This window comes from Gasterosteus aculeatus, chromosome 12 (assembly GCF_964276395.1).
Source record: "Gasterosteus aculeatus chromosome 12, fGasAcu3.hap1.1, whole genome shotgun sequence".
Lineage (NCBI taxonomy): Eukaryota > Metazoa > Chordata > Actinopteri > Perciformes > Gasterosteidae > Gasterosteus > Gasterosteus aculeatus.
The window spans coordinates 11,362,413-11,385,734 of record NC_135700.1 but is presented as its reverse complement, the minus strand read 5'-3'; the positions used below and the strand labels follow the sequence as shown (position 1 = coordinate 11,385,734).

The following is a 23,322-nucleotide window of genomic DNA, read 5'->3' as shown; positions in this document are numbered from 1 at the left end:
ACACGTGCATCAATACAACCTGACGTGCATGCGCGCTCCCTCCTGCTTTATCACGCACGTTCAGACTGTCAGGCAGATTCCACGCACTTGCACGCACACACACACACACCCGCACGCACGCACGCACGCACGCACTTTCCCTTAGCTGTGCTTTTGTGTTTTGTCAGAATTAATGAGAAAAGTTCCCTTGCCCTAGGGGTAATTAGTGTCCTTGGAGTTAAATAAGCTAATACTTAGACACCTCTGGCACAAGCAATTATGTTTGTGTATTGAATAATTGATTCAAAGAGGGGGGAAGGGCTGCTAATCAGATCTGAGCATAATGAATTGATTTAATTAACAGGGGAATCCGAGGCTCTGTGGAAACTGCGCGCATTTATTCAGCAGCAGCCGAGGCGAGCGCGGCACACACACCGGCAGGGAGGCGGCGTGAGTTCGCTTTTAGCAGTTGTCAGATTTGCAATTGGATTTGTTTGAATATAGTTGCCGTCTCGGAGCAAACGAGAGCGAGAGGGGGAGAATATTAGCAGCGAAGCAGAAGCCGTTCGGTCCGAGCGTCCTGATCCGTCCGCGTTTCCCGAGTCACAGAGAGGCGACTCTAGATTTATATCGCTTTTCATTGTTTTGCCTTTTTTTTTTATTCGCATGGAATTTATCAAGAGCGACCAACGCTGTGTGATCGCGGTTTATTTGCCTCGCGGTTCAGTCCGGATAGGAGCATCTCTCCGCGTATCTCGCCGTATTCCGTGTCCGAATTATTATTGATAGGAGGAGAAAGAATAAACGGGCAGACGGCAATTCATCTTTCCAGGTTTTTTTTTTTTTTTTTTTTTTTGGTCTATCGAGGCGTAGTCTAGTAACGTTAGTCAACCGCGCGGGTTTAACAAAAACAAACACACACAACAACAACAACAACACATTTTCCAGGAGAAGCTTGAGGGGAACCGAGCGGTGCAGCCCGCTGGAGCCGAGGACGGATCGCCCGGGGAAGGACTCCTCGTTCCCCAGGACGATGGTGTTGGACAAGGAAGAGGGTGAGTAACGTCTCCGGCCGCAGGATACGCTGGACCCCGGGCAGCAACACGGGGAGGAGGTGGAGGAGGTGGTGTAGGTGCGGGGGCACAACTACTGACGTTATTAGTGTTTTTGTTACGCGTGAAGTGCCTCCCGCGTGTCTCACCCGCGACCTCCGCTGCGCGCGAGCTTTTCCGCCCGGTGCAGCCGCGTCGGGCTCCGGGTTTTTTTCCCCCCCTGGTCCGAACGCAGAGGCGGCTCTCTGTGCAACGAAGTTAAGGTTTTGCACTTATCACGCAAACAGCCCCCCCTCCTCCTCCTCCTCCTTCCCCCCCTCCCCAAGTGCCAAACTGCTGTTTAGTTCTGGGGGAAGAGTTGCATGTGTATTTTAGAGCGGATATTCGTCTGGTGCGTTTTTTTGACGCGTAACCCCAGAGTTTGAGGATACCCAACAGACGCTGCAGTGCATGTGGCTCCTCTTTTCTTTTCCCTCCTCTTAAGTGCTTTTCGCGTCTGTGAAGTTAGCGAGGCAGCCTTTGACATCACCGCGGGATGGGAGATGACAGCGGAGTGCTTTTAACTTGATTGCAAATTATGGATAGCACCGCGCGGCGTTCACTCGCTTTCCATCCAAATAGGCCCGCTCGCATTACTTATCTATTTCAATGTATTTAGGTTAATGGGTGAGGCAATTTAATTAATTTAAATTTAAATCAAACTCTGCTCTAATGGTGTCCCATTTTGGATAGAACTGATGTTGAGATGTGCAGTGCGTGTATCACATTGAGGTCTAAACTGTGCTCAGTGCTTATGCATTTAAATATGTGTATGCAACAAGATGATAATGTGCTATAATTAGTTGCGGAGGCTTCATGTGGTCTGAAATGAAGTCATTTTCTGATGTTTTTCTTTGAATAAGGAGTATTTTTAGGATTGTTTTGTTGACTACCTGCTGAAATGCACAATGACAGCCTCCACAAACCTTTTGCACATTTTACTTCCCCAATGGCTCCTCCTGTTCTAAAAGTAATGGATGCATTTGTGACCCTGAATTTGTATTTGAAAATTGATATTTCATATCTCATAGCAGAGCATCCTTTCACTTACACATCTAAAAACCAATAAAAGAACTGCGGCAGAGACATAAATTAGTCTGTCTGGCTGAATCCATGTAGTGCGGCAAATGTACCCAAATTAACTCAACTGTAAATTGTCTCCTTTGGATGTCTGTCTAGCTAAAAGTTCCTTATATGATTCATGATTCAGATTGCTTTTAACAGTTATTGGCTAAGCAATATGGTAAATGTACAAGGTGATGCAAATGGCATTAGTGGGAAAGGATGCACAGGAGCATGTAATGCAGTCAATACTACATTAACTACTGATGCCCAATTACAGAACCAGGGAGAGTGGCTTTTAGGAGCATTAGGACTTGCAGAAAAGCTGAGATCACCTGCTGCTCATTGCCTAAAAGCTTCACCCTTTATTTGCTGGGCCCGACCAGCAGCTCCAGCAATTCGGCTAGGTTGTCAACAGAGATGCTCGGATCTGGTCTCTTTCATTGTGGAGCCTCTTAGCGTTTATTGGCTCTAAAGTTATAGGCTTGTCAATTCAACCTTCTTGTCTAATGTATCCACTTAGTGCCTGCAAAAATAAATGTGTGCTTATGTCGAGAGGGAAGTGTGGGTCGGTGTTTAGGGTGGCCACATGGGTGTATGTGTGTGATTACTGCCTGTTTCTCTTGACTGAGTCACTATTATGCCTTTGTGTGTTCGTGCGTGCTGTTAAGTGTCCATATTTCCATCCGTCCATGGCTCATAAAATAGATCTTCAGTGTATCTGGTCTTGTGTTTAAAGCCTGCCATTCTGGTCGGTAGCAGAGTAATGCTCCAAATTGGTATTGAACTCTGACTTCCTTCTGAAAAGTCTGCAACAATGTCTGCAAACAGAGCATTAACCAGAAATCAACTTACGCTCCGTGACCCCTTATATTATTTACTTTGAGACACTCTGCCTAAAGTATTTCCCTGCTGCATCTATTAAAAAGCTTGACATAACATGCGATAACTACTGCCGTCAGTTGATCAAATCTTTCTTATATTTGGCTTCATGTTTCAAGTAACTACACATATTATCATCAGTTACATGCGTATGGTAAACGTATCACCATACTCTCAGATGATGCCCTCTTTAGCTTATAATATACACTGTCTGCTACTGAGGCAGAGAGCACGGAGGAGGACTGTAAACGTAATACAGACGCGGCTTTGTGGGGAAAAAAAACAATATGCAAGTCATAGCTAATGAGTAGCAACACACGTATAGATTCTGTATCAACATTATATTTCACCTTGTGATACGACGGTTCCAATTTTAGAGCAAAAGGCAACTTTCCCATTTTTCTCTCCTTCGTACAGTAGTAACTGCAGTAGAAGCAAGTGGGTCCACGCCCAAGGCATAATTTTGCTGAACATTAACACAACAACAGTAGACCTGAACAGAAGAATTATCCCCCGGCTGCTGATGCATTTCGAGTTACCTTTGCTTGTCAATTTATGATCCTGTTATCATCCCGTCCAGTGAAATTTGTACATTCATAAAGCATATGATTGAAAAGCAACGCTTCAAATGAATACAGACCGGTGATCTGTCGACTGCTGTAATAAAACTTGGGCTTCGGGCTCCAATTTTTATTTTGAAATAATAAGAATTGCTTCATTCTTTACCAGCGTTACCATGGTAATGCTGTCTGCTAGCGATGCTATATTGATTTAGAAAGTGGACGGTCATATTTCTTTTCTGTTATTTGGTTTCTGAGGGTTGATTTCTAATTTCCAGTTGGAGATTACTTTTATATGTTCCTTAAGTCTTTTCTCTTCTCCAAAGGAATGCAATTTACTCCCCTGTATGTGCCATTTTCTCAGCTTATTGGTTTGCTCTTGCTGCAAAATTAAACTTGCCCAATTCAAATATTGAAATTACGTCTGTTTTTTGTGCTCTGGGCCCTGAATAATATTACAAATACATTGCTTCATTTGATATTTTTCAAGTCGCTATATTTTCTTTTCAAAAGCTGTATTACAGGCACCTGCATTGCCTTTGCAGTACTTATCCAATTTTGTCAGGCACATAGATTGTAAGAAAAAAGGGGGGGGGGGGTGAGGGGGGATTTCAAACAGTATTGAGTGTAACCTGTGTACAATTGAATGAACAAAAATATCCTTTTTTATTAGCAAAACAGCAGAAGAAAGTATACTAAAACAAACCCGAGGGATCCTGATACGAATGTTAGAATTACATTATCTACAGAATTATGCGTTGACATGCAACATGGTTTGCTCTTTCAGTGTATTATACCAAAGTTCTGCTCATTAATTACAATATTTATACCATTTATTGGTCGTAAGTTATCAACGGCGTCTAATCTATTTCTATTACCATAAATGCAGAATTCTTCACTGAAGACTATATGGTTCGTCACCTCAAAACATGTAGATCAATGTTAGTCCTGATCATTTCGCATCTACCAGTGCTTCGGGTGTTTATTCTATAATCTTAGTGGGATACAAAAGGTACTGAATTGAGTCTTAACAGACACGTGTTAGCAAGCGCGCCCAGCCGCCTTTGATGTAAATGGCTGCACTCATCAGTGTGGCAGACAAACTCAATTATGCACTTTTGAGCTGTAAGAGCATCCCTTGCATCATTGCCAGAGGCCACAGCCATGTTATCCCTCAAATTAGAACACCAAGATCTGATTCACATGTATCACAGGAAACGGACGTTCCCCGTTGTGTCATCCATAGGTGGACTCTTTTATTCCTTCTTTAATATTATTATTTTCTCCGTATCACAAATAATTACTAGTGTCTTGCAGAGTTGCCCGTGAGATCAGTGGAGGTTGCAGAAATAGAGATGCCAAATTGAACATTATATGAACAAATAAGAAACTGAGAGCCACAAAGGCATACACACATCAGTCCAAATGTTACAATGAAACCTTTTACAAAAGCAATGAATGTGCTGACAAGTTGAGATGAATGGTTACTTTCAACCCCCTTTGAAACCACCTTGGAGAAACCCAGCGGTTTATCGCGAGCTCTGAGACAAATGCAGACACGCACAGAAGTAATATTGTTGTTGTTGTACAGGTGCAAAGCAATTCTTGTGTACAAAGAATAAACCCCAAATGACCTTGTGCATAGTGGAGTTGATGAATAATGCTTTATACATTGACAACATGTAATCCAGCTTTAGTGACATTGACCCACCATATATGCGTATAAATTATATAAAGCTGACTCAAAGCTTTTGACTACACTAATGTTGATGACGGGGAACAAAACAATTGACGGCTTTATAAACACACGCTCACTTGCTGCAAAACCTCAGTTTCTCCGCCGTAAAGTTACGTTTTCACCTGTCTACATATTGCGGGCTCTCTGTTCTAAATTTTTGGCATTTGGGTGAGTTTTGTAAAGCTCACACTTTCCTCTCTGGAAGCGGAGTTATTGTGATGAGCAGACGTCAAAACTACAGCTACAGACGTCATCAGCTATAGTTCTCTGGCAGCTGAGTGCAAGTGTCAAAATAGAAGAGAAGCTTTTATATTCTACCCGCGGTGTCAATGTCACCTGTGACACTCCAAGGCAATGTGAGCACTTTGTACGGTTAAGCATCAGGGGAATTTAAACAAATATTATATAAAGGATTATTATTATCATATTTAAAAGGGTTTTGGACCTAGTAGAAACCGGAATGTTGTATTTTTTGTTTATATATTTATTTCATTGTAATGTGCATTATTAATTTGTGAACTCATAATTTCACTGATGTCTTCTAATGGTTTCTTGGATCTGAAACCAATCTAGAATTATAACAAATCTTAAAATGAGATTCAGCAGATTCCTCATCAGGAATATGTATATACATATACACAAGCACATATATGGAATATATATTTTCATATTTTACAAATTTAAAATACACTTGTCAGTACTTTTGGGGAAAATAACGATTGAGTGAACAGTTTGTTACGTACTATTGATACTGTTGTAATGAGTGCGATTTGAAGGTCTAGCTGTGAATGTTGGTTCTGATTGGAATAGGTAGCTCTACTGCGCTGTATTTCGGGCTGTAGACGTGTAAAATATGTTATTATTTCAGATATAGAATTGCCTCATCAACTTGTCATGGAATAACCCAATTAAAGGAAAACATGTTAAGTGAGCCAAGTTAACAGTTTTCACTATCCTGCCCTTAGTTTTATTTAAATTAGGTGTTGATTGGTTTGCACTGATATTCTGTAAGTTATACAACACTGCACTATAGCAATGACAGAGTTCAGCCATAAGAACCAACCTGGGGGGTATTCCAGAAAGCGGGTTATGTGAAAACTCAGAGTAAGTCAACTCAGAGATCAGGGATAGACTCAGAGTTTGTTAAACCTCCTTTCTGGAATACCCCCCTGCTCTGTTCTCTATGGTGCACGCAGCACACAGGAATTTGACAAAGCCCTGATTGTCGTTGTTGTCGTTGTTGTTGTTGGGTATTGTCCGTTTGTTTTGGCCCCGCCTGTGTGAGTGTGTTGCTCTGAGGATGACAGTGTTGATTGGTCAGTAAAACACTTTGCTCTTGTGGATGTAAGGTTCCGTACAGCCTCTAGGGGCCGCTAGTGGGGCTCTTACACTTTAGTTTTTGTTTCACTGTAAATCAGGGGTCTCAAACTCAAATCAGCTGCGGGCCAGATGCAGCCCACTTCAACCGAACGCGGGCCAGACTAGCGTCCGAACGGCATGGTCGACAATAACACAACTTAACACTCACTTTCAAAAGCAGTCATTGAACCCCACCCTGGGGGATCGGTCCGAATGAGACTACAACACTAGTCCTCCTTTAACTCAGCGGGGGAGACCTAAGGTCATGTGACCGTGGAATTCCTTTATAGCCAAACGTGAAGTTACGTGAATCGAAGCTGCGTAGTAATGGACGGAGACGCTCGTCGGTGACGTCAGATGCTTCATGTGTTGTTAGTGTGAGTCGTAAAGGAAAACTTTATTAAACGAGCGATGCTAACGGTTAGTCACATGATCACCTGCGCGAAAGAGGGCAGGAAACTGAATTTCACCCTCCTGCTCTCTGCACCTCGGCCGACACACACGACCCGCCCCCCATGTCAGTCACATGCATGCCACGTTCACTGGACAAGCACACAGTAGGAAACCAGAACATCATAACATGTCCCACACAGCAGCTGACAGTGGGGTTACAGTATAAAACTTGCGGGCCGCACTAACATTACACTTTCATATTAAGGATGGGGCCACAAAATATCGTCCCGAGGGCCGCAATTGGCCCGCGGGCCGCGAGTTTGAGACCCCTGCTGTAAATAGTGAGTTTCGCGTCAAAAGTAGCTTTGGTTCGAGCTGTCTGGTATTTGTTGCTTCTCAGACACAGATACAAAGAGCTTTTTTCATTTCTGATCCATTTTCCTTCTTCAGGTAATGCAAGTTTCGAGCCGTTGGATAAAAACACTAATCACTACAATGACATTTGAGTTAAAACATAAGTTGTACCTGGTATTCGGTACTCCTATCACTGGCAGTCCCTCTGTTTTCCCTCACTTTCAAATACAATTTGTAGTTCTAATTCAATTTAAATTTACCTTTAGTTGGATATGTTTGCAAAAATAAAATACCACATATATTTATGAAGGTGTCCCAAGAGTTATTTTGACAGAAGAACCCATAAAAATACACTATAAGATATTATGGCCATCTAGTTGGTAAATACAAACGTCTGGGGTCCCTTTTCTTAAATAAGAGACAACTTGCAGAGAACCAATCTCTTGTTGAATGACCTTCAGTAAATAACATCTTAAATAGCTAATTAAAGACTGTGATTAAAGGGTGATAGTCCTTTCTCTCTTGAAGCTAGTAGATTAGGTTTTGGATATTGAAGTTGCTGATTTAATCAGTGCTTAACTACACTGATTGCAGCTACAAATACATAGGCAATTGACAGACATTCCAACTAAAGCCAACATTAACTGAAACTTGTTCCCAAGACCTTGGACCAGATTCTTTCCAATCACACTTAAATAATGTTTTATCATTAGGTCAGTTGATTCAAGCCAGAAACAAGAATAACTTCTTTAGGAATGAAACGCCTGCATTCTTAAAAGTAGCCTTTATATTATTAGATAATATTAAAGTGTCAAAAGGAAAATAACAAAAATCAAAATGAAACACCAAGCGTCATCTACAATGTTCCTTGTTTGGGGGGATTTAGGAAACGCCGAGATGCATGAGATCCGTAGTTTACCATCCACCCAATCTTCATTAAGATCTCTCCCCTAAACTGTACCCAACCAGCCTCCCTCATTACTTACCCCATCAGGTGTGGGAGTAGGTGCTTGAATGACATTAGAGGCCAGTGCTGCCAAATAACTGCCCCCTGTGGGGAATTTGCATTATTCAAGATTAAAGAGCCTCTCACAGTGCACCACAGTATGGCGTTCCTCCTTCCCTTCAATTTTTCGACACACTGAGGACCCTAAATGGCACACCTGTCTCCTGGCATATCCTTTGAAATAATAAGTGTGCAGTAATTGCTGGGGAGTGGGGAGGATTTTTTTTTTACATCACTTCCTGACCTCATGAGTGACAAACTTTAGAGGGCTGCATTTATTCCTCTCTGAATGCATTTTTAATGTGGACTAAGAGTGTTTGTGCATTATTCTGTTCCGGATGGCGGAAGGTGGCTGTGACAGGTGTAACCATTTGATTTTCTCGAGGCTTTTTTTGTCAGGAATCACAGTGGCAGATAAGATTACCTCATGTATGTATGTTTCAAAGTATATACTTTGGAGATACATGGGTTTTTACTTTAGTCAATCTCACACTATTGGAAGAAAAACGATCCTCCTTCATGAGGATTGAAAATCTCCGCTATTGACAGCTTGCACATGAAAAATTGTTAAATGGCAGGTTTCGAGAACTAAACAGCTCAGAGCAGCAGCCGACAAAGCCCAACCCTACGACACTCCTTCCTCTTTAAGGGCTCTCATGGGTTTATTTGGGGTAACCTGGCATGAAAACCCCCCCACGTTTTTTCTTCTTCATTCATCTTTCTCCCTCACTCTCATTTCTCAAACCTCATCGCTCCCTCTCTCACTCTGTCTCTGTTGTTGACAGCTTACCTTGCAGAGCTCTAATCTCACCCTACTACTGAGCAACTAAGTGTTGGAACAAGTTGCCTTCTGTAATAATTTAGAAACTCTGCCAGTTTCATGGCTTTAAAAAAAAAAAAAAAAAAGCTGCAACGAATTTAATTAGAAAGCTGTTGCAAATCTCTCTGATACATTTCTTTTAATTAACCCCATGTGAATAAATTAAAAATAATAGGGGTGCTGAAGAGTGTGGAAAAACACCCTAATGAAGTTTTCCGTTAATTGGGATGGAGTCTGGTGCCAAACCACAGTGAGGAGTGAGCACCAGGAGCTAACAATGCCTTCTGTAAGCCTCAGAAAAGAGCCCAGGGCCTTCGTGCTGACTTCAAGTGTAAGAAATGCACCTCTGACGTGATGGAAATGACCGTGGGCTGGGAGAAAAGGCAGTCCTGTTCCAGGCTGCTCTGCTGAGACTCCCCATGCCGCGCTTGAAGCTGGGCCAGTGTTATTGCAGCCCTAATGCGGCTGACTCATTTGGAGCGGATCAGGAGTAATTATGGTTGGGAAAGTGGCTGCCGACCGTGGGGGTCAGGACACTTGTAACATGTGAAAAGAGCAATTATTCCAGGAGACAAAACCCTCCCTTATCCTGGGCAGCGCCAGGGTCAATGCAAGGGACGGCTGGGCTCCGTTTCACCGGGGCTTATTAGCCACAGCAAGCGGCAAAGTTTGAGAGAGTGCATCTTGTTAATGAACAGTCCCCTCCTCATCCGCACCAGCCGTGTCTGCTCGCTCTCCCACTTACTGTGGGTGTTAATTATGTCATAATCATAGCATGCATACAGTCCCAGAAATCACCTCACAGACCCCGGCATTCATACACAACCATCTGGAAATGTAGCGTAGCCGTACAGTAACATAGAAGGCTGCCACAGCAAACTATGAGCAAAAGAACACGGCCAGTATGAAGGGTAATATTGACATGGGCCTTGTAAGAAACCAACTCATTTGAGAGAGAGAGAGCGTGTGCTTCTCCCCCGTGCGTGCGTGTTCATGCATATATTTCACTTTTCTTCCTCCAAATGTTTCCAACTAAGGATAGATACATGGTTCGCACAATGAATCACTGGTGTTTATTTTGTTCATCTTTGAGAATACACTCATCAGTCTGCTTTCAACTGGCATGTGTATTCCAGCTGACGCCATTAGCAGATGTCTTGTGTTTTGTCTTGGCAATAGGGAAACGCGTCTAAGGGCTCAATTACGGCAATGACGGGAGCAAAATGAAAGGGGCTGATTCATGCGCACAATGGCACGACATCTGCATGAGATTCCCCATTAACCTTAGCGGCAAACACGTTGGCCTAGGGATCATTTTTATTTGGCATTTACTGGGGTTAGTGAGAAGTAAATGAGTGAGGTTTAAATCAGCCCGTGCAGTTTCTCCACTGCAGATGTGAGCATTTTGGGAACACTGTGCCAACACAAAATGTTTGATTTTCCATTGTTATTGCTCTCCCTGTAATTATATATATTACCGTTTAATTGAATTTAGCTTTGAGGTGTATTTAGATGATTCATTCAGTAATGCAAGGTAGACATTGAGTGGCACGGTAACTTCTGTACATACATCATCGGCTATTTATATCTGCTTGTGCAGGAGTGCCATGAATCAGCGATGGCGATAATAACACCTGTTTCGGCTAAATGCGATCACTTGGTAATATAGTATCTCATTTCCCTGAGCTTCCCTGTCTGTGCATGCACCATGCTGCTGGCTTATTCTCTGCAGCTGGGAGTTGGAATTATAGGGGCCCCTGAGAGGAGGCCCACCCAGGGCCAGCTCCTACTACCCTGAAAGCCCACCTCCCACCCCATGTGTCAGGAAGGCCGAGTGTTTCTCTCAAGAGCCTTTACCGCCCCATGAACCAGCAAAGTCTGCATCACACCAGGGCACCAGTGCTTTTAATTGATCAAACTACAAAAGAAAACAAAGAATCAACTGTCCCTTTTGGCCATTAAGGACGATTCCTGTAAGAACAGCTGTTCCAGTGGGATTGTGTGGTGAAGAATAATGGAAAATTGTAGGCAATTATATGCCATTTTTAAAGAAATTAATTGTCTACCTAATGCTTTGCTCTGATTCATATACTTGTAAATTGAATATCCTTCTTTTGTTTTGTTGACAAGACGAGTAATCTAAAGACAACACCGTACGTTACCCAGCAGCCGCTCCCGAGGGGAACATGTATGACTGGTGGGGCGTACCATGACACATATTCACTTGTTAACAAAGCAAATAATCAGTGAACCCAGAAAATAATTGGCAGATTCATCAACAGTTGCTAATTACAGTCCTATATACACCGTAAAAATACGTAAGAGAAGAGCGATTGAGCGAAGAAAGATGTTAGTAGACCATGTGGTGCATCAAAAGTAATGTGTTAATCCTGGAGGCCTGTTACAGTGATTACTCCTTTGCTTGATCCAGTTATCAGTCTGCAGGGCTTTGTATGACCTAAAAGTGTGGACATATAATTGTTAAACCAGGTAATAGTTAATTCTTCAAAACTCAGACTGATGTAAAAGATCTAATTTTTGAAACCAATCTAGGTTGATAAAAACAATGAACCTATTGTGGATATTTTAGTGGTAATTTTAGAACGTGGGCAAATCTTTCTTTTCACGCCCTCCTGTCCAATCTGAGGGCATGTGGCAATCTTATTTGAAGAATTTAAAACATTTCTTTTGTTGCACTAAACAGTTTACTTTCCTTTCAATCCTTAAATATATATCAAAAAGGTTAGAGGACTGACGCGACTCTTTGATAGCTGTAAAAAACGGAAGTGTAAATGGGGTAATATGGAAATGGGATGCTATCTTCATAATAGAAAATGCTCTGACAGACCGCTTGGGGTGAGAAAAACTAACTGTACAAATCCTTGAAAGATACAATCTCAAAGTAAGTAGATGGATTGTAGAAGAGAAAGATGACAGGCCTTTACACACAGTACTAATGGCAAATTAAATTCCCTCTTAGGAAGAATATTTGGCAGGGCAAGTGCCGTCTCTCCACTTTGAGGGGTAAAATGCGTCCCTTGTTGGAGAATGAATTGTGATGTGGAGAGGCATGCTTTTGGTGACATCAAATGACACTGGAAGGTCAGTGGCACTTGTATCGGTTAAATGGATTGGATTAAGTGGAGGCTGCCTCCTAGTCTGCTGCTTCCTTTCATAATGCAGCTTTTTCTTTCTGGGAGGTGGCGAGCATGGGAGGCTCTGTTCTACTCCACAGTTTCACATAGCGCCGTGAGTGGTGACAGGTGCAAGAAAATGTCTTGTGGCATTAAGGGAATTGAAAAGACATTTACTTTACACACTTTTCTCTTTCCTGTTACTGCTCTTTGTTTCGTAGGTTGGATCTAGTGCTTGCTACACAACTTTTGAAGCCGTTTTCCAGAAGCTGCTCCGGTGGAAGACGTCAAACTTGCGTTTCTTCCCATGGAACGGCTTCCAGGAGGAGGCATCAGTTGAATGTGCAGACTGGTTTCCCGGCAGACATTATACGTATTCCTCCATTGAGGCATCTCTCTTAAATGGCAGAAGGACTGAAGGACCAGGACACATGCGTAAAGATGCGAGAGTCAGAAACGCTGAAAACAATGGTTTCACTTTGATGATGCAGAACAGGCTTTTAAACATCCAATAGAGGGGATGGGCAGCATGCGGTAATTCCAGCATAGGTTAAGCTTTGGCCTTTTCAAACGTGATGTAAAACACACACGTGATATGTTTAAGGAGTATGTGGTGGTTGATGGTCTCAACCAATTAGGAGTAGTTCTCTGGAGGTGGAGGAGCGACCTTTTTGTATAATTAGTTATCTTATTTAAAGCAAAGATTTTGAGTAGAATAACTAATTAGGTGTCATAAAAGGAAAATTAAAGAATTTTGTGATCCCCGAGAGAATTGCATCAACTCCTTTCTTTGTCTTTCTACAAGCTGTGAGGCACGCACACATACACACATTCCTCCTCTCCTCATTAGGACTGTTTTTAGTTCTGTAGAAGTCTGTCAGGCATACCTGCACAGAGCTCCCCTAACAAGCCATGAAATGCAGGTAGAAGAGTCCACCTTTAACCAGTGTGGCTTGAATTTGAAGCTTTTTAGCTTCATTTATACTGAACATTGGTATTTATAGCAGGTTTTGTGATCCTAATGCGCCGGCTTCAAGGGGTTGTTTTTGGAGTGTGGGGGGGGTTGAGGAAGCTGGAGGGCAGGTACAGCACTAATTGATGGCTCCCAACATCAGCACCGGACCAATTAGCCTCTGCTTTCCACTGCTGATAAAGAAGTAAGGCAGCTCAACACTACCAGAGCACCAACTGACATATAAACCAAAAACCATACATTTAACTAACAAGCTTTGCTATTTCTTTCACCTCTTTTTATAAAAAGGGGAAATTCTAATTGTATTACATTCATAGCATTATTGATGTGTGGACGGCCAACGACTGCCGAGCCAATCTGGATGCAATAGTGTAGTTTGTAAGTGCACATGTGAGTGAGTGACAGAGAGGCAGAGAACAAATGTGCTTTTCTATTCCGAAGCCGTATTTTAAAGTGGTATAAGACAAAAACTCGAGAGGGTCAGCAGACAAAAACTGTTGAGGATGAAACAGTCCTTGGTTACCAGCTGAGGTTGGGTTTATCACGTTCATACATCAAGTTATTTGAAAATGGCAGCTCAAACTACGAAATGAACCCCATTCATACTTAACAACACTGTTGTTTCATTTTCGCATCCTGTCCCGCAAATGAAATGAAAATGAAGACCTACCTGTGCACATCTCTAAAGTGCAACGATTAAACAGTGATATTTCATATAAAACCCAATATAACAGGTCTTTAAAAAGGGCCTTTATACATGCCCACACATACAAAATGCTGACCTAACCCCCCGTGATGCAGAGTGTCTGGTTTCCTTCTTTTTTGTTAAGAGAGAGAGAAATGTGTTTTGAAAGTAGAGTGGCAAGTGGCGTCCACTGTGTGTTCTTTTAGATGGATCAATAGCTCAGTGTGTGAGAGAGTGTCTTAAGAGCTGTTGTCTTGTGCTTTCAGCTGTGGCAGACCTGTTAGTGCTGCAGAGGGGAGCTGCGCGCCCCTGCCTCCGTACCAGCAGTGGCCTGAGGGGGGCTTTTAGTCCAAACACAAATGTCAACCACACATAGACTATTAGTGTTTAGTGCTGTTATTAAATGGACTTTATTTGTCCTTTAGGAGGCTAAGAGGCGCGCTTAAAGGGGACCTGCGTGACAGCAGGGCAATTTGCGAGTTTGGTAACTTAGGCTTGCCCGTTGCGGACACATGAGTACAGATAAGTGTAAAAGGAGGTAAGGCAGTAATGCTCTGAGTAGGGAACATTGTGTGTCTGTCTGTGGTTTGCGTGTGCGTGTGTTTTTGTGTGTGCGTGTAGAACACGGAGAGTGAGTGTATGCTAAAAGGCACTTAGGCCATAACATATCTCACTGGGGTCTGGTAGCAACGTTTTTGTGGTCAGAGGCTTTTTAAAAGGTTAATGTTAATCTATACCAAACAAAGCCCATGAGGAGCTTTTACAGCTGTAGACAGCTGAGTGAAATGGTCTTTGATGAAATGGCAGGTAACTAACGTACTACACCGCTCCCTGTAAATACCACGCTAAACTAAATAAACACCGTGTGTTTTCAGACGGGCTCCTTCCTCAGAAACCTGCTGCAAGGGATCATTTTAGTCCGGGCTTTGTGGTCCAAATGTGACCTGTGCGCCTATCTACATGGACGAATGTTTCCCTTTAATGCATATGAAGCAGGTAGGCCGTGCGCTGCGGCCGTGCGCGAGGCCAGGCTCAGGCGCCCGGAGGAGCAGCCAGCTTATCAAAAAGAGAACATAAAAAGTCACTTGTGTTCCCGGGCCGTAAATCACTCATGGCTGTTTGTCTCCTTATCACTACAGGTGTGCCGATGCTCTCCGTCCAGCCCAAAGGGAAACAGAAGGGGTGTGCCGGCTGCAATCGCAAGATTAAAGACCGCTACCTGCTCAAGGCCCTGGACAAATACTGGCATGAGGACTGTCTCAAATGTGCCTGCTGTGACTGCCGCTTGGGGGAGGTGGGCTCCACCCTCTACACGAAAGCCAACCTCATCCTCTGTCGCCGGGACTACCTGAGGCAAGCGAGACACACCATCACCCCTCTCCACCTCACAACAAACACAAATGCCATGCCATTGCAAGAGCTGTGTGACATGAAAGAATCACAAAGGTGGTTTTCTCTTTGCCTGCTGGTACCGTTTGCTTCTCGCTGTGTCGTCGTCGTCGTCCGTGGCTTCCATTCCACAGAAACACGGCTAAAATCTTAATCATTCAAAGATTCCTTGTACCCGAGCTGCAGACTGTGAGAATCCTCCAGGCTTGTTGCTTCACCAGTGTCACTGGCTCTGTATACCCCCCCCCTTCAGATGCCCCTGCCATCTGCTAGTTAAATTAAACATGACCATTTCCTGGGCGTTAAGTCACATTCCCAATGAGATTCTACCATTTATCTCTCAGGGAATCCTCCAGGGGCCGACTTAGAGATGCCGGTACCCCAGCGCCCCCCTTTTAATACCCTCTATCCTGCTGCCTCACGCCCCCTTTCCTCACATTTCTTCTGACTACTTGTCTCCTCGCTCCCTCAATGGTACCTCCAGCCTATTGCTACCAACGAGGTCTGTATCAGCTCATTATTCTAACTGACAAACAGCAGCAGCCATGATCTTGTATCCAAACCCAAGAGGACCTTAATCAACTTCTTCTCCCCCACCTTACTCGTGGATCTCGTGACATTTTACCTACGTCTCAGCCCCTCATGTGACCTGGACGAAGCCCGCGGCCTACTTGAGAGGTGCTTAGGGACGTTATGTTGAGATAGGCCATTACCATCCATCAGTCCCCACCCACACTTAATGCTTTTAAGATGCAGTGAGAGGTCCACTAAGACCTGATGTTACCCCCGGAGGGGGGCAGATGGTGCAGATGAGGTAATAATAAATGGGAAAATGATCAAGAGAAGGCAAAAATGATGAAGCTCAGAGTTTCACTTGGTAGAACACATCTGCTGAAAGGACAGCAATCCCAACCCCCGAGCAATAAGTGCCTCACTGGCACTGTGAAGGGAGAAGCAAAAGCTTTCTCGCACATTAGATCGGCAAGATGTGCAGGTCAGAGACGGGATGAAAAACTAAGAACGACATATGGAATCAAGAGTTAGGAATACTAAAATAAGAATAAAAAGGAAAGGTGAGGAGAGAGCTTTCGGTGCTCCGCTGTTGCCCCGGATTGCCTAATGAAATCCATCCCACTCGCCTGCTCTTCAGCCTGCGACAAATGCAGAGTGCTTAATGGCTAGAGATGCTTGAGATGAATTCTATTATGGAACAAATTAAAAAACCTTGCCTTGCGTACAGAGAACAGGCAGTTTTTAGCCACCACAGTATTTGACAGTAGTTGATAAAGTCATTCGGCAATAGTTTCCTTTTCATTTCATCTTTTCTGCATAGTGAGACGGAGGCTCCGCTTACCTGCAGTAATGAAAGTAAATGTGTGCACTGAATTAGCCTCCCGCACTTCATTAAAGACAAGCCGATGGATCAAACACACTTTGGTTATTTCCCCGGGTTTGGATGCCTGCCATGCTTACATTAATTATTATAGGAGCGCCATCTGCGATTGTCCTTCACTGGCTCTCAATCAGCAGCTTATTGAATACATTCACGCTTTCCTGAATCTTACACTTCAACACACACAAGCCCACAATACCTTGTGTATACCTTAAGCAGCACCCTCCCCTGTCCTCCAAACCACTGCAGCAATAGAAAAACTTTCAGTTTCTTTCACTTTCCCGGTATCAAGTTCTTTTCTTTATCTACTTGGCCACACTGTTTCATTATAAATGAGAATAATAGATTAATTAGGCGTTTCCTTTATGTCTAGGGCCCGGGATCGCACGACTTCACCAGAGGGTTGACAATCTAGTCATGGTGTGATCATCAGGACTTGAAGCCTGAAATCATTTAATCCTCTATTTCATATATTAGAGAGGACATAATAGTCATCCACTTATCAAAATGGGGTATAATTAACTCTAAGAGGAAAACGTTTTCAAGATAATGAAAATTATAAGTTATCCGCAAAACGGTGAAATAGAAGGAAGAAGATGATAGCCCCATCTGGATGTGACTGTTTTTCAAATCGTTCCTCTCCTTACTATTATAGTAGGTAGAAACAGTTGCTCTCCCTCTCTGAAGAATTCAATCCAAAACGAAAGGTTTACGCTTTCAAAAAGACGCAACTCTTTGAGAAGGTCAGAACATGCATGCATGCATTAACAGATTTCTCTTTTATGAAATCCGACCAGCTCCGTGCAGGCCGGGAAGTCTCAAAGAGCTCAGAGAAGATCTGGAAAACTTTGAGAGCCGCAGCTCAATCGGAGGGAGGCAAAACAGAAAGACAGATGATGCTTAAAGGGCTTGAAGTCAAAGCAGCAAGTTGAAGAGAGATTGTAATGACTCACTAACAGAAGCTTCTTTACATCTTTGACATCAAACTCTTCTCCCAACAACCCACACAAGCACACAAAGAAACATTTTGGGCAACTAAATATTTCTGCAGTTGAAGCGGTGATTAGGGAGCGATACATGTTTGCACACAATGCATGTAAAATCATATTGATTCCTCATAGATCGTGGAATGGGCTATTCAAATGAATTAGTTTTACATTTTTATAGAAATTCCCACTAAGAATCTAATGCAATTATGAAGTTACACAATATACATTATGCACATCATCAGATACAAGCTTCAACAATGATGAATCCCATTGTGACCTTGTAATTCCAAGTATTTTAGTTATTTAAAATCTCTTGTACATTAAACACTTATTATAAACACGTTGTGCGAAGCAACCACAATCAGCACGTAAGACCCTCTAATGCGTTCAAGTAAACAACAGAAACATCCATTTTAAAAGATGTGCTTCAAACTGTTGCAATGCAGTTGATCGACTTCCAACACTTGGCTAAGTGTATTACTAGCAGCACAGAACCAGATTTATTTTCCAGAAACTCAACATTCATGCTCTGTTTGTATAAAAATCCTAAAAATGTATGTTGATTTTTTTGTTACTCTCCTTTTGTGAATTTTAATTTATTTCATCCAAATGACCACGGAAATGGAAATGCATGAGCCACTGCAATCCTCCAGGGCGTGTGTTGGAACGATACATGGGCATTCTGCAGAAGATAGTCAAAACAGAAACTATTGTAAATTAAATGAATGCTATTTAAAGGTAATCCACAATGTATGAAGGTACCGTTATCCCTTTAAGTTTTAATCTCAGCCACGTTTCGGTGTGAAACATTCATTTGCAGCTACATGCAGCTCCGCTTCAGCTATTACTCATGAGATTGCTGTAGCACTGGTTCAACTAGGAGCACTGAGAAGAGTGCAAAGTGTTTGAACAGTTCTCTCAGGCTGTAATCTCTTCTTACCACAAGGAGCCCAATTAAGCCATATGTTGATACCACGCTAAAAACCAGAAACATCAATAGCTGGCAGAAGAACTCAGTGAGTGGGAAACTTTCTTACACTCCAACTCTTAATGTTATGGTGAAGAAGGAAGCTGTACCACATTTCTGCCTGTGATAGTAAATCACAAAGCAGATAAGGACGTTGGTTTAGCACGGAAGGAGTTTATCTCGTCATGATCTGAAGTCTGTCAGGTGGACTCAGCATCAGTTAAGAGAACATGACGCGGTCCCGGCACTTCATTTTTACTCTGCGTCTACCTGAAAGGTGCGAGGGCTTTCCCTGCTATTAGATGAATACTCGTCTCTCACTAAATAGCACCACTGGCTATTTTCTAAAGATAACATCCTCAGGACAAATTAAGGGCCCGGGTATAGTTGAAGAATCCCATCTGCACTGTGTTTATGCCTCATTGCAGGGTGTTGATTACACCCCTAATCAGATTGGGTGTGGATTTTGTAAGATATGCATATTTTTGGTTGTAATATTTGTATTGTGACAGCCCTTTAAACATTTTGACTTCTGCAAGTCAATCAAAATATTCAGTTTTTCTAGACTAGTCAGGTGAAAATGCAACACATTGACATTAGCTGGGGCTGCATATGGGAACAGCAAACTGGAATCATTGGTTTGTAGACAATACAAAATGCAGCTGAAAGGTGAAAAGCAGCCTCGGGAGTCACACACGGCTTTGATTGAAGGTAGAACTTGGTGTCGGCGGCAAGCTGGGGCTTCCCCACCAGCTGTTTTCACAACCTGCACGTATCACGTCGGCACCGTGGACGCGGCCGAGCGGGCAGCGTGAGAGAAGGGTTAGAATGATCCTGTGAGCTTTTACAGGTGTGTGCATTAGTGGCTTCCCGGGCCCTCGTATAGCCTCGGCCCCCCCAGAGGGAGGGAGAATGACATCACCGTGTGGCCCTTCAGTCCAGTCTAAAGACCTGAACCGGAGCCCCTGGACGGTCACGATGACACAGGAGGTGTGAGACAGTTGTATCCAACGGGGAAAATAATTAGACCTTAATTGTGTTACAAATCTAGAAATTAAAGCTACCAGAAAAACGTACTTACTTTAATGGAAACAAGGAGCACGGTAACACTGATGTTTGGGCATTTGGCGGATCTGCACCGAGATCTGCAGAAAAGGGCAAAACTATCATTTTTCAAACGTGGAAAACCAGTTGCAAGAACGTCTCTGTTAAACACCGCGTGAATCCCTCTCATGGAACATAACAGCCTTTCTCCCTCGGTTTCTGTCTCTCCCGCTCCTCTGGGGCACTGGCCTCTAATTAGAAGCAGGGCTGCTGGGTAGACGTTTTCTTTAACAGGGTGAAAGCCACTGAATGGGACCAGCATAAACACGGCAGAATATCAGCACTGTGACGCCGCTGTCTGAGCACTACAAGTTTTGGGAAAAACGTGTTTAACATACTGTTGGAGCAGCAATCTGCTGTTGCCTTATCCCCTCTCGCAAAGCTGCGAAGCGCTTCTTCTCTTCCTGCAGAATATATAAATCTATCTGTGCCTCAGAATCTCCACATTAAACATAGGGGCAGGCGCTTGGAAAATGAAAATGTAAATCGGACTGGGAAAGCATCGGAGGTTCCTTTGCTTTGAGGAGAAAAGAGGTCTACACCAGTGCCTCCTTGCTCCGTTTGTGCCCTTTATCATCTGGCTCCTAAAAAGGCCCAAACAAGCCACCGCGAGGTTGAAGTTAACGAGTTGGTTCACTGTGAAACATTTAGTTAACTCTTCAAGGTAACATCTTCCATCAGTGTCTCGGGTGCCTCTCGGAATGAAAGAGGGAGATGGAGAAAGAGATTGAGCCTGAATCCTTGGAACAGAAATCTTTTGAACTACATTATAGAACGTAGCCTCCTGTGCGGAGATCCAGCTGGCTTCGGTTGGAGAAAAGCCTCATTAGGTAGTTTAGCTATGAAAGAAGATAACTTTCAACAATTTAAATTGTTTGTTTCAGACTTGTTTTCGTGCTTTTTGTAATGCAGAGGGGGAGGGAGGGGAGGGGGGGTCTTTGAAGAAGAAGAAGATTAAAACCATGTGATTGTTTTAATTAGATCATTAGCCCGGAATTAAGATCGATGTTTGTAACTCTAATTAACAAAAATACCAACTGGGTGCCAGGAAATATTTGTGCATTCAACGTATTAAGATTTTGCCCTATTTTTTTTCTTTTCATTTGCCGCATTCGACTCTATTGTTCTTGCTGTCAGAGCGTTTTTGTATACTCTTTGATTGCATTGAGGTAAAAGGGAGGTGTGTTAACCGCTGCCTGTGCTCTCTGTCTTTCAGGCTCTTTGGTACGACGGGGAACTGTGCAGCCTGCAGTAAACTGATCCCAGCTTTTGAAATGGTGATGAGAGCCAGAGATAATGTTTACCATTTGGACTGTTTTGCCTGTCAGCTTTGTAACCAGAGGTAAGAATGGGGATCATTACGTCGCCTTTAAAAAGAAATAAAACATGAACTGTTGAAATGGCCAATAGCTTAAATGTTAGAAGCTTTTTTTTGTCAGATCACTTGACAATTCTAGGTAGAGAAGTTGCAGATTGCTTTCTGTGTGATGCATTGCTAATTATTTCAGATTGTGACACACTCCAGCGGTTTGTTTGTGGCTAAATCTGTAAATCTTTCAAGCCGGGGAGCTGCAGAATTAGCTCTTGTTCTTTTTTTTGAGGACGTATAGGAGGTACAAATAGAAAGTCCTCCAGAGGTGTGTCGCTGCATAAGAGAGCACGGACCTATACAGGTGTGAAATGGTTATTTCCTGGCAATACGATCTAAATGGAGTGAGCACAAAGCCCATGTGATAATACACAGAGAATATGACATACCCAAATATTGCTTTTTCCCATTAATATACTGTCGGTAATGGCACCACTCTGCAAGCAGAGCATCCTTTGCATGCCTGTGACCCTGTTCCTCCACACAGCACAAGCCCATTAACCTTCTGCAGGCCAGATTCAGTTACCATAGTGAACACCTGCTATAAGGGAATTATGACTGCAGTCTCTCTTCTCAGCTGGCAGACATGTAGCCAGGTCTCATCTGGCAGCGCATCGCCACGGCCGTGACTGTTTTACCAGCCTGGCTCATTACTGGAGCTAAGCTACGCTTTGCTATATTCTTATCTTCACTCCCCTTCAGTCACATTATGGGGCTGTCTCCACTGTGACACACACACACACACACACACACAGCAGCACAGAGAAGAACATCAGTACGGGTTGTTTTTCTTCCTCAATTGACACTGAGATTTCAGAGAGGAACGAACATTGCGGAGCACTGGAACCAAACTGGTTTTGTAAAATCTAACCCTACGGCCGAGGAGCGGGTTTAGGAGCCAGTACTCATGCCGGCTTTCGTTGAAATGTTGCCGTTTTAACGCGTGCACGCAAACGGCGTCATCACTGCCTGCTGATCTTAAATGTAGCATCTTCACCGCCAGAGCAGAGTCACCGCGGTCAATACGCAAACACCACGCTGTCATAATGCGAACGGTAATCATCTTTGTGTTTTTAACAGCGGCTCTGCCTTTGTTTGTTGTTCTCTCAGGTTTTGCGTGGGGGACAAGTTTTTCCTAAAAAACAACATGATTTTGTGTCAAATGGACTATGAGGAGGGCCAGCTGAACGGGAGCTTCGAGACACAGGTTCAGTAGTCGGAACCTCGTAGCGGCAACAATCGGCTCCACGCTTTACACACCAGATGGATCTTCTGCTGCACTTGGAAAAAGAGACAAGCGTATGTCTGCTTGCCTGCAATACTTTTTAAGACCCCTTTATCAGTCCCTAAGGACTCTATTGTAAATGTTCAACTTTTCACCCCTCCCACACCCCAACACTGAGCAGTTACAAATTTTGATGTACAGTTGTGCCTGCTTGTTTGTTTTGTGAAATTTGTTTCCGGTTGGTTTCTTTTTCCTTTTAGAAATGGTTCTTTGGAGGGTATGTACAGTCTGTTTTCTCTGTATATATAAACTGGAACATTTATTTTATGAAATGTAATGCAATTTTATTACTAGTGTGAATTAAAGATTCTTAAATGTTCAAGGTGAGTTTTTTTTTTCTCTTGTACCAAAATCAAAGTTGCCGGAGGAAGTCGGCCCATGTGTTGATATGTAATTATGTCTCCGAAAACAACAATGTTGAAAAAAAAAAAATGCTTTGCAGGAGAAAATGTATTTGAAGTATTTCTTTAAAACATGATGCAACGAAAAACAAGTTTTATTACATTTTACAGAATTCTGAATTAGAAATGCTGTTTAAAATGAACTACATAAGACATTTACTTGGAATAAAAGAATGCTTCTCCAAACCGTGTTGTTGTGAGCGTGCAGGTGTGATGAAAGTGAGTGAGTTAAGCTGAGCAGCTCCCTGTGATTCATGCCTCACTAATTGCAATCTGATTATCAGGGTGAATTCGCCAGGAAATGAAATGCAACAGCAAATAAATTAGAGAGAAAATAAATGCTCATTGAGTTGGAGTCAGTTTCAAACTTGCTGTATTAAAAAAGTACT

At 43.0% G+C, this 23,322-nt stretch overlaps 1 protein-coding gene across 1 annotated transcript; it reads left to right on the top strand.

Annotated features, from left to right (window-relative positions):
* Positions 1 to 23,119, top strand: lmo1 (LIM domain only 1). Its single transcript, XM_040165433.2, has 4 exons — positions 1 to 1,034; positions 15,176 to 15,389; positions 21,095 to 21,220; positions 22,358 to 23,119. Exons 1-4 carry the CDS (start codon positions 1,013 to 1,015, stop codon positions 22,461 to 22,463), a joined length of 468 nt encoding a protein of 155 aa, XP_040021367.1. The 5' UTR covers positions 1 to 1,012; the 3' UTR covers positions 22,464 to 23,119.
* Positions 23,120 to 23,322: the final 203 nt, after the last annotated feature.

Coding starts and splice junctions, on each gene's coding strand:
- lmo1 (XM_040165433.2), top strand. CDS start 1,013: ATGGTGTTGGACAAGGAAGAGG. Junction 15,390..21,094: donor TGTCGCCGGGACTACCTGAG/GCAAGCGAGACA, acceptor TCTGTCTTTCAG/GCTCTTTGGTACGACGGGGA. Junction 21,221..22,357: donor TGTCAGCTTTGTAACCAGAG/GTAAGAATGGGG, acceptor TTGTTCTCTCAG/GTTTTGCGTGGGGGACAAGT.